The sequence below is a fragment of the Engystomops pustulosus genome, chromosome 4, assembly GCF_040894005.1.
Source record: "Engystomops pustulosus chromosome 4, aEngPut4.maternal, whole genome shotgun sequence".
Lineage (NCBI taxonomy): Eukaryota > Metazoa > Chordata > Amphibia > Anura > Leptodactylidae > Engystomops > Engystomops pustulosus.
Window position 1 is genome coordinate 139,056,399 of NC_092414.1, and position 12,169 is coordinate 139,068,567.

At 39.0% G+C, this 12,169-nt stretch overlaps 1 protein-coding gene across 1 annotated transcript in view; it reads left to right on the plus strand.

Moving 5' to 3' along the window:
• PSTPIP1 (proline-serine-threonine phosphatase interacting protein 1) overlaps nt 1–4,530 on the plus strand; it is a 57,738-nt gene extending 53,208 nt beyond the window's left edge. Inside the window, exons 13-15 of the mRNA XM_072147689.1 lie at nt 2,774–2,847; nt 2,929–3,032; nt 4,057–4,530. Coding sequence (XP_072003790.1) covers nt 2,774–2,847; nt 2,929–3,032; nt 4,057–4,188 — 310 coding nt within the window. The 3' untranslated portion in view covers nt 4,189–4,530. The remainder of the gene's footprint in view (nt 1–2,773; nt 2,848–2,928; nt 3,033–4,056) is intronic.
• Nucleotides 4,531–12,169: the final 7,639 nt, after the last annotated feature.

The window sequence follows — 12,169 nt, forward strand, 5'->3', positions numbered from 1 at the left end:
TTATTCGTGGATGTGTTTTTAGCCAAGACTGCGAGAGAGCCGATTCCCTTGGCTGAGAAGCAACCCCACACATGAATGGTTGCAGGATACTTTACAGTTGGCATGAGAAAAGACTGGTGGTATCGCTCACCTTGTCTTCTCCGAACAAGCTGTTTTCCAGATGTTCAGAAAGGGGATTAATCAGAGAAAATGACTTTACCCCAGTCTTCAGCAGTCTACTTCCTGTACCTTTTGCAGAATATCAGTCTGTCCCTGATGCTTTTTCTGGAGAGAAGTGGCTTCTTTGCTGCCCTCCTTGACACTAGGCCTTGCTCCAAGAGTTTCCGCCTCACATTGCGTGCAGATGCACTCACACCTGCCTGCTGCCATTCCTGAGAAAGCTCTGCACTGCTGGTAGCCCGATCCCGAAGCTGAAACACTTTTAAGAGATGGTCCTGGAGCTTGCTGTTCCTTCTTGGGTGACCTGGTGCCTTTTTAGCAACAATGGAACCTCTCTCCTTGAATTCCTTGATGATGCGATAGATTGTTGACTGAGGTGCAATCTTTCTAGCTGCGATACTCTTCCCTGTTAGGGCAGTTTTGTGCAGTGCAATGATGACTGCATGTGTTTCTTTAGAGATAACCATGGTTAACAGAAGAGAAATAATGATGCCAAGCACCAGCCTCCTTTTAAAGTGTCCAGTGGTGTGATTCTTACTTAATCATGACAGATTGCTCTCCAGTCCTGTCCTCAACACCCACATCTGTGTTACTGGAGCAATCACTGAAACTATGCTAGCTGCTCCTTTTAAGGCAGGCCTGCAATGAAGTTGAAATGTGTTTTGGGGGAAAAAGTTAATTTTCTAGGCAAATATTGACTTTGCAATTAATTGCTGTTAAGCTGATCACTCTTTATAACATTCTGGAGTCTATGCAAATTGCCATTATAAAACCTGATGCAGTAGACTTTGTAAAAATGAACATTTGTATCATTTTTAAAATTTCTGGCCATGACTGTACACTGTGCGCCCATTGTGCCCATTGTGCTTCTCAGGTCTGCCAGAGTTCACCATCTTCTTCGCGATGCATGTAAGCGCTTGGGCTTGCGACACAATTTTAAAGTTAAATCCTGCACTCAGTCCAACCCCCCCCCCCCCCCCCGATTTCTGTCGCATAAAAGCCGGCGCGGATGCACCAAAATCCGATCGGCACAATAGCGCGAGCCCAGGAAACGGTGTTGGAAACCCTGACGGAAATGAGGACCCTTAGTAAATAAACCGCATTAGTGCAGATTTATCAGGCTGTCTGAAAGTCAGAATATTTCTAGTTGCCCATGGCAACCAATCGCAGCTCCCTTTTAAACTGTTCACGAGCACCGGTAAAATGAAAGCTGAGCTTTAATTGGTTGCCATGGGCAACTAGAAATATTCTGACTTTCAGACAGCTTGATAAATCTGCCCCTATGTGATCCCTCTAGTGTTGTGAACTGACAATGTGGTTAGATTACCAGGTACAGGTTTATATACACTTTCATTTATCTTCTGAACATTCACTAGTATCTGATACATAGAAAGAGAGAGATGAGACAGATCAGAGATGAGAGAAGATGACATCCATGAGATACATATTACACATGCTTTTCTCAGCTCTACTATTACAGGCATAACATACTGTATACAGCTCTGCTAAATTTCACCTATAAAACATACTTTCTGATCTGCTGTGTCTCCACTGGAGAAAGATATTATCTGTCTGTAGCTGTATTCTCCTCACAAGCTGCCAGCAGTGAGTGCGTGTGAGCTCCTCCTGGAATGCAAGGGTGTGGGCCGCTGCAGGGAGCACAGAAATGCTCAGCTCCACAGCGTCATACAAGATGTCTGCCGACTCTTAACTCAGAAGATCTAGGGTCGGAAATCAGGGGCAACTGAAATTGTGTACAGCAGGACTGATAGAAATAGGCAAGAATTATGTCTGTGAAATGCTGTATTTTTGTTAATAACAGTGAATTAGAGAATATGTTATTTTGTTATCCTGAGTATATTTAAGAAACTTAAGTATCCACAAACAATCCATGTAACATTTAAAGGGGAGATTCTCCTATTTAATATTACACCACAATGATGTTTCTTGCTACAAGGGGTTTAGAAGATACTGTATAGCCATTTGAAGTTGGTTACTGTCATGACATTTATAAACATCCTTTCTGCATGGGGCATTTGCAAATAGAGCGTATATAACCATATGGCAGTCATAAAGGGGTTAATAAGCCAGCACGGTTTTTAGCTCTCCATGTGATTTTAAATTGAGTAGAAACGGAGAGGGGTAATACGGTTATCCCCAGCCGGTTGTACAAAGCCTCCAAATGTCCATGCTGGGTGTCTTGTGCATGTAGTTTGAATCCTTTAAAATCGACCGTGGAACAACTCTGTGGCTTGGAAGGTTCCTGCCAGCTACACAAGGCTTTGGATAGACCAGATCCAAAAAATAGTGCAATACTGTTGTTTTTATATAGATTAAAATTCTTAATTCTAAAAACAATATTTTTTATGATGGCCTTTTTAATTTTTTTTTTACTTTTGTGAGTATTTAGAATAAAGAATTTTAATCTTTATTGCAACAACAATATTGCACTATTCTTTGGATCCGACCTATCCACAGTGAACTGGCAACACGGTGTAGCAGAGTTGTCTGGCAGAGTGCATTAAAATAGTGATTGGAGATACAAATGCAAATTGGCAACAAAGTCCCTTTACGTTATTGACTGAAAGGTCTAACATTCTGTGATTACTTTCAGAATATCTAACCTCATTCATGGTTGTGGTGGAAGTACCAAAGACCTTTCAGAAGTGAATGACACTCCACCTGCAGGTGAGGTCAGGAGAGAATTTATTTCAGAAAAAAACAAAAAGCACAAATGTTTCTTGATTTAACCATCATTTACATTAACAGGGGATTCAGAATATGCCAGTGTACCCATAGTTCCTAGGGAAGAGCCCAGTGAGCTGGACACAGGATTTCAAGACTACACTGTGATGTATGATTATATTGCCCAGGTAAGGGATCTGAGCAAGCCGAATGGTTAGTGTTTTATATTTACCCCTGATAATAATTTCAAATCCCAGGATGCTTCTACAGCTACTTTACTATAACTTTATAGGAAACAGCAACCCAGCTATTAACACATATACTGATTAGGTTATTTTAAGGAATATCCAGAATTAATAGAGTCATTTACATGTCACTGAACAGTCACTGATTCTATGATGAACATGATCAGAACAACCTCTAAAACAGGATACCCAAGCTCAGGGTTGGTGTTAGGGGGCAGCAAACTGAGCATTTGCCCAGGGCCACCTATCCTAAAGGGGGCCCCTGTGTGTGGACTTTTGTGGGCAGAGGATGAATCTCCTGTAAATCTATATAAAACTATATCATCTTTCATATTTCTCTTTATAGATCATAAATCTACCATCTCTTACAGTCCCATATTACAGATTGTCTTACCATACTACTGTATAATATAAAGTATTATTTTTGTGCAGGGCTAAAGGAGCCTCCTTCTGACTGTGACTGTTCATAAAATAGTTTTATTGTGGAACCATAACTGATTTAATGAGCCATTCGCAGTTTCACCGTAAAGAATAGTCAGTACTTAGACATACATGGCTTAATCTTTAAAACAAGCGTATACTACTGGCAGGATATTTTAGTTTTGCAGAGGGCCCCATCTTGTCTAAAAGCCTCTCTGCCTGGGCTAAGAAAGGTGTATCATAAACCTCAACTTACTAATATTAAAGCAAAATCCATATCTCACTGCCGTGGAATGAGACAAGGAAAGGGTTCTGTCTGACATTTTAATATGGATGCATATTATTCTCCAAACATTTCGGTTTATCTAGCATCAAAGTAAAAGTGTTTGTCTAATTAGTTAAATAATTAGTGATTATAATTATTGAGATCCATTTCTCTGACACATGGATGGTAAAGTTTAGACAGGAAAAAAAATATTTTTCATCCATAATAATGCTTTTTTTTTTGTATTGCCGTTCTCACAGTGACACTATGTGATTCTTTCAGAGCACTGATGAGCTGGATATTATTGCTGGAGATGTGGTCCGGGTGATAGAGGAAGGAGAAGATGGATGGTGGACAGTGGAGAAAGATGGAGAGACTGGTCTTGTACCTGGGTCCTACCTTAATACACTTTAGAATGTTAGGCTCATTTCCAGGTACAGATAAAATTATATGGTGCCAAGAGGTACTGTGTTATTTTATATCAATGTTTCATGTGCAGGTAGATGTTTATTCATTGTAAATCTAAACTGGAAATTATATTATGAAGAAGAACTGCAGCTTTCTCTGAGCGTTCCAGATAAATATTTCCTACACAGAAACATACTTGTTATATGTAAACTACCGTATTTTCCGGACTATAAGGCGCACTTAAAAGCCTTGGATTTCCGTGGAAATCCAAAGTGCGCCTTATAGTCCGGTGCGCCCTATCTATGGCACAGGGCACAGGGCAGCGCACCATACTTACATAGGTCCCCGCTACCGGAGACCGGAGATCTCCAGCGGGAACTGCAGACCACGCGGCATGAACAACTTCTGCCGCGTGGTCTGCAGTTCCCGCTGGAGATCTGCTGTCTCCGGTAGCGGGGACCTATGTAAGTATGGTCCGTTGCCCTCCTCCACCTCCCCCTCACCTTCCCCGCTCACCTTCCCCGCGTTCCCCGTCGCGTCTCGGCGACATATATAAGACGCATCGGACTAATGCGCCTTATAGTCCGGTGCGGCTTATAAGTCGCAAAATACGGTATACATCAAAGTGTAAATTGCATAAGATCTTCAATATATGAAATATCAGAAGCCCAAATATGTTAAAAGAAATCTTCCATCAGAATTATTGTTGGTAGACCCCAAACACCAACATGTGTGCTGGTTGTATTGTCCTGGCCACTACTACAGGCAGAGAGCTGGTAACATCAGCCGGCTCTCTGCAAATCTCATGACTTGGGTTTCTTTGCAGAGCTGCAGTACTAATCAAGATTATATTGCACATGAGCAAGAGTTGCAGAGAGCTGAGTGATGTCACTGTCTCTTTGCCAAAGGCGGGACATGGTGACGGAGTGGAGGAGAAAATAAATTAATAGATGGTAGACCACACAGGGGCTCCATTGAAGCCCCTATAGCCCCTCAGGCTCATTTACATATTTTCTAAAACTCTTTTTTTTCTCTAAATTGTGGGCATAGCTGGATATAAAAAACGCAGCATAGGACTCCATTTTATCGGACGAACATGTAAGTGTTGGGCATTTACCATTAGCTGGTAAATTTACTTTAACTAAAAACTGCATTGACACTGGTTAATTAAGAGGAATGTTTTATCAAAAAATTATCAATTGCTTCTACAAAGTTTATGTGTTAAACATATTTTTGGAAATAAAACAATTTTTATTTTATAATTTTGTTATGATAATCATGTTCATATCTACCGTAAATTAGATTTAATCTTTTAAAAGTCTTATAAAAAAAACTTGACACTTCCTGTCCTATAGAGACTACTTTTCTACAGTTATGTCATGTATGGACCTGGTGCATATCCTGCACACATGCACATTCAGATTTAGCCCCTGAGCACATCGCTGATGTAGTGAAACATGTCGGGGGACTATTTCTTGTTCCATTACAATCAACAGAGGAGCCCATTATTATAACTTCAACAAACTAGAGCAGCCTATTCACAATTAGTAATAGGAGGAATGTGACCGTTCTCTGAGTATTACTATATAGACAAGCAGTCAATAAAGGCAATAGTTTACATAATTTAATGTTGCAGCAAGTCGATTAGCTGTGAACGGCTTCACGATTGGTTGTTTCTGAGGTTTCCTTACACCGAGTGGCACAGATATATCCCACTGTAGGCTTTTACAGTGGTATACATGGCCCTGGGACCCCTCTTCGCAAAGAAGTGCTGAAGAACAGCAGCAGTGGTGTCCTCCCTCCTGCTGAGTGACGTATCAGCTCAGTGGCTGGGGCAATACGCCGCTTCCGCTCCCCATAGTATTCTCTTATCTCCGATGAGCCTACACGTTGCGGATGTAGCTTGCTACGTCTTTCCATCCTGCTTTTTTCAATGGATGCATCATATATTCATCAGACAGAGGCAACAACTATGTCTCCATCTGCCATTATATGTTAATGTATACAATCAGCATTTACGTCAGGGGCTTTCTCAATTCCAAACGAGATGTGAACCAAGTCTAAGTCCTTAGGGTCTCCCTTTTTGGTTTTGTGCTAAAGAAAATCTACCATTTGATTTCATGCATTATGAACCAAACATACCTTGAGAATGCTGTATCTACACTGATGCCGAAGGATATCATGTTTAATCCCTGAGTTGCTGAAAAAACTATTCTAAAATTCAGGACCTTGGGAAAGCACTCATACAAAGCAGCTGGGGGATGGTGCAGCAATTGATTATTATGCCTGGCAGGGAGAACATGGATTGCACCATCCTCTGGTGCAGTGCATAACTAATGTGAAGGGAAAAGCGTGGAGTCCGGGCACAGAGCTTCATTATCATAATTTTATAATTTTTTTTTTCAGCAAAACCACTCAGCTCAGAGAGTAAACAAAATATGATTCTGCATCAGTGTAGCTACAGCATTCTCAAGGTATGTGTTTGGTTCATGCTGCATGAAATCAAATGGTAGATTTTCTTTAAGTTTTCAACCAACCAAATGGTCTGCACTTCATATATGTGAAGGACAGTCACTGTCACAAACTGATACAATATACCATGTATAGATTCAGTTTATGCCTCTTAGAAATTCTGGAGTATGTTTTTATCAAATCATCTATTTTTTTTCACAATGTTTTCATTGTAGGGGGATGGGGTGGTCCACAGTTGGAAACTAGGCATGCACAACAGCAGTAAAGATGCTTGTATGTCTGTTTTTTAACCACCAATAAAAATATAGATAAAAATTCAGCATGTCCATCTCACGATGCATGTATCTATCCAGGAACTCCCACAGGCAAATGGCAATGGGTAATACGATTTAGGCTTATGCCAGAATCTACCAAAAAATGTTTAACAAACAAAAAAATATTCCTAAAATTAATACCTTTCCTTTTTTAACATTCCAAAATCCAGCTCATTGCTCATTCTCATAACATGCCATTAGTCCTGAAATACCACAGTAATGCCAATTAGATGTGAAGGGTGGAGATGATAGATGTCGGCTTTATGAATTGCAGTTAGAACCCTTTTCCAAATCTTCCAGCAAAAAAAGGTGTGTAGACCGAACACTACGTAACATTTCAAGTCTTTATTTCACCTGCGCTGAGAGCAGTTTCTGAGTAGGAAATAGATACGTGAATGTGACACACTAAATAAATGTTGATAAAGGGCGAGTTTCAAAGAAAATGCCTCCAGCTATGAACTTTATACTTTTACACATCAAGGCTTAACAACACTACATACTAGTGGAGTCCTGGTTGATACAATAATAATGGTCAAACATGTAAAACTAGAACATGTAAAAGCTGTATAATAGGAAATACATATATTGAGACAAAAAAATACAGGCACACTTGGAGCAGATTTCACCATCGGCGATACATTTTTGTAATGTTTCAGACGTTATATGGATTTAAAAATCTGCAGTGTTCCTTACACCCACTGCAGATTTTTAAATCCATATAACGTCTGTTTCATTACAAAAATATATCGCAAATGGTGAAATCTGCTCCAAAGCTGCTTGTAATGTGTGTATTTTGCATTTTTGAATTAGTTTACATTAATGTAAATTTTTGGTCACAATTTATATGTAACCTCTACATTATATGTTTTACACATACCATTATATCCCATCAAAAAGTTAAACTTAGCATTTTCAAAATATTCAGATTTACAAATCCAGACATCTGACCTACAACAGGTTTTTCATGGTTTTTTTTATACATAAAATATATTAATATCTAATTTTTATTGAAAGTTTTAACTATATTTCATCCACCATTTACTCTAGCCTTTTGCCCATTTTTATACACTATTCCTTTTTTCCTGATGGTCTTGAGATGTTCTGTCTTACAAGTGCCTGAATCTTGGGAAACCAGAGACCTATGACCTGCATCTGCTGCTTAGGCAGAAGTCTTCACCAGATATAACAAAAGTACATGTCAAGAGAGTTTGTGTGGAACCCCCAAGCTCCATAGAAAAGCAAACTGATAACAATAGAATTGTGCCTTGTTTTCAAAGAGTACAACATAGCATTCCCAAACACTAATGTAGTACAAGAAGCTGTTGCGACGGGCATAATGCAGCTGACTTCCACTGGAACATTCGAGATTTTAAGAAGATAAATCCATAAAACGTAATGAGATTTTTTTTGTCTTTTACCATCATTTATACATTTATTTTCAATATGATAGTTTGATCATTTTAATTCAAATATTTATGGTCGGAAAAAGTGGATGGAAAAATCGCTATTTTCTGTTACAGTGTTCATTGCCAGAAGTAATCATTTTTATATTTTGATAGAATGGGCATTTTAGGATGTGGCGACGCCTAACATGTTTCCACGGGATATGATGTACACAGGTCAGATGGAGGCAAAAAGGGTACCAGTATATGTCTGTGTATACACCAGGAGCTTTCCAGGATCATACAAAAAAACTAGGTCATAATTATTTTACATACACATCAAGAAGTGCTATGTTTTCACAGTGCCATCACGACTGCAAAATGTTCTTCAGCTGAGTACACCCATGAAGAGATCTCAAAATCTTTATTTAACACTTTTTTATATTATATTTATTTTCCAATAAATTTAAGGTAAGATATTCTCAATAAAAGGATTTATATGGAAGTAAAAAAAAACCAATCCAGCTCTAGATAGCCTTCTGGTTTGGTTCGTCTAGTAATCTATTTCTGGAGTGCAGAGATTCAATTGCACAAATGGACCTAAAATGAAGAAGGGGTCTACTAATATTGATTTTAAAGAAACATAGCACAAAAGAATAAAAGGTTAGAAAAAAAAAGTATGGAATGTAATAAAATCTGAAAATTCAAGTGAAATGCAACTTGTATAAACAAGCTTATAATATAAATAGTAAAAATACTATGAGGAGTTAGCAAAATACGTGATCAAAATGTGAAAAGGAAAAAAGTGAACCTCTTTCACTGTTTGAGAAATGACACAAGGAGTTTCGGCCAAAAAAACTTCTCTATCAATTAATAGCAATAGGACTATTTGCTGCATACAAGGCAATTTTAGGCCAGAGTCTGATCAGAGAGCGATCAGGGTTTGGTCAGTGAAAAATTGACATTTTTCATCAGAGTTCAATCAGTTTTCAGTCAGAGTTTGTTCAGTGTCTAACTTTTTCACGTTTTTTTTTTTTGTTATTTTCAATGCGTTTTTCACACGCAGATAACGTGTGTGAAAAGGACTCAGGACTGAGCTCTATCTTTTCTATGGCAATTGATCAGTGAAAAATGCAGTGCACTTGCATTGGACTTGCATGTGTCTCAGAGTGCAATGCGTTTTTGATGAATGGCCATAGACTTGTATGGTGCGTTTTTCATGGATGTGACTTGCAAAAGTAGAGCATCTTTTTGTGTGTGTGTGAAAAAAAAAATGCAAGCCTGAAAAAACCTGTTGATTACAACGGGCCAGAGTGCAAAGCAAGTTCTGCACGTCAAAAGCACGTGCAGAACATGTGCGTGAAAAACTCAAGTGTGAAAGGGGCCTTACTCCAATGGCAAGAAAGAGAATTTAAGCCAAGCATTTGAAACACACATGGATACCATAACAGTTAAGGGGGGGTGGGGGAGCTGTAAACGACGGGATTATGTTGATCACTCCCCCCTCATTTAACTTCTTTTGCTTACTTTTTTACAGTTAAACTGATTGATTATGTTTATAGTTTAAAGAAATAAAGAGTTGTAAAAAAAAGGAACGTGAATCGCTATAGGCCCATGGGAAGACCCCGTAGGCTTATACACAGATATTATGATTCTATATATCCATATCCTTTCCTCATGCTATTTCCCTGATCATTGGATTTGGGTCCTACTTTGGCCAACTAGTCAACATGTCCAAATCTTTCTTCATTCCCCTGGGTCCCTCCCTGTCGAATGGTCCAAATGTAATTGAAGTGTCAAGGTACTTACAAAATTAAAGTATCAAAACCTTTAATTCCTGGTGCTGGCCACCAGCACCAGGAAGCACATCATTATACAGCCTCACATCATTATACAGGCTGTCAGTCAAGCACTGGGGGTGTGGCTGTGCCTCCCACTCATGAATAGAGTGGACAGCTTGAATATGCTAATGCTTCATTGGACATTTCACAGGTCATTTGCATACAGCTTTAGGACCTCATTGCTTAGGTTTACAGGCATATAGAGGGATAATAAAGGGATAGAGGCAATGCTCTCTAATGGCAGTTTATGAAAATATATTTAGTTTAGGGGGGTTATTCTGCATGACGGGTTCTCTTTTAAATGAATTAGTCTTCCAAAATGTTTATATATACATGCAGCACAAACACTCACTCACTGGAGTAGGTCCAGATCTCAATAGTCTCTCCAAAATGCAGTGTCCTAGAGGCGGTGGGTACAGCTCATCCTGCCTTCTATCATTACTACGATGCAGGAGGAGTGGATGCAGGTCAGGAGTTGCCCAACTCAGAACACCACCTACAATCCTATCTATGCATTATGGCTGATGCTAGGCAGGTTTGGAAGGGTGCTAAATCGTCCTCTAACTTCTCAGAAATGATAGCCGAGACCCCACTCTTGGCAAAATTCAACTCCCGACATTTACAGACACTAGAATGTTCTGCTCTATGGGGCGGTAAAAGGATAAAGACTTTTTTTTTGTAGGTGACTACATAATGATCTTGACATTTAGGAGTTGTGTGTTGTTCTCTAATTTTGATCTCCATTGTATAAACCCATCTCATTAGACATAAGCTAGAAGTCACATCACTATCGGTACTAGACAGCTTTAAAGCTAATGTCGCCACTCTGGATGAAGAATCAACTACAGCATGACCTTGAGGTAGTGTTAACCCATCTCATCATATTCTTTGATTAGCATATATAGGACCCCCAGGGGACTTATTGTGGCTTTACACTGGAGAACAAGGCTAGAGAACAATGTATGATCTAATTTATGTATGTTTTAATTTAATCTCCATTAATCAACATTTGAAGAATTCTTTGTGCTACTAGAACAGTGTTTGACAAAATAACCAAAGTATATGAACTTGAAACCTTTATTTTGCAAAAAAAAAAATGTGATGATCATAGTTAGAGAAGAACAATGACTTCCACAGTTCTGTGACTGTTGTGGGTTTCTTGGCCATAACCAAGGATTTTTCAGAAGTGTTTTTTATTGTTTTTCAATCAGTACTCACCCTTACATTGTTTTAATATTTTCTGTTTCAAGGAACTGACTTATCCGTTTTGTTGAGGGATAGGGGGCATTGTCCTGCATGAAAAGTGCTGGCTGATTAAGCGATAAAGGAACTAATTGTTGAAGAAGGTTCTGATACACATGTGCATTCATGTAGCTGTATGAGAGATGCAACTCCTGCTGCATTTCCCAAACTATGACACTTTCTCCACCACCTTTCACTGACTTTTTACACACTTTGGGTTCACTCTTTCCCTAGTTTGTCGAAGAACATTTTTCCCATCTGACCCAATTAAATTAAACCTGCTTTCTTGACAAAAAACGGTGTGCCATTTCTCCTCTATCCACACGACATGCCCCTCAGCAAAAGCAAGTCTGGCCTTTCGATTCTTTCTGCCAATGAGATGTTTCTTTGAGTCCAAATGCTCCTAAAGTTTGTGAACAGTATGAGGAGACAGCAAACAATTCCAGTTGCAGCGTTGAAACGATTACCCATGGAGATTCTCCACATTATCCTGTCCTCTCTTGCATTTGTCTTTCAAGGGTGACTTGAATGAGTTTATAAAATGCAATATTCCAGAAACTCTGCCCCCAGATTTAGAACTGCAATAAATAGTTTACACATCAGTACTAAAATAGTTATAGCTATATAATATGGGGAAAGCATCCCCTTATACCTTCTTTATTCATTTACTTTTCCATCGTAAAATGCACTCACAATAGGGTTGCAGGAAAGATTCCAGAGTCTTTAATGTTATCAA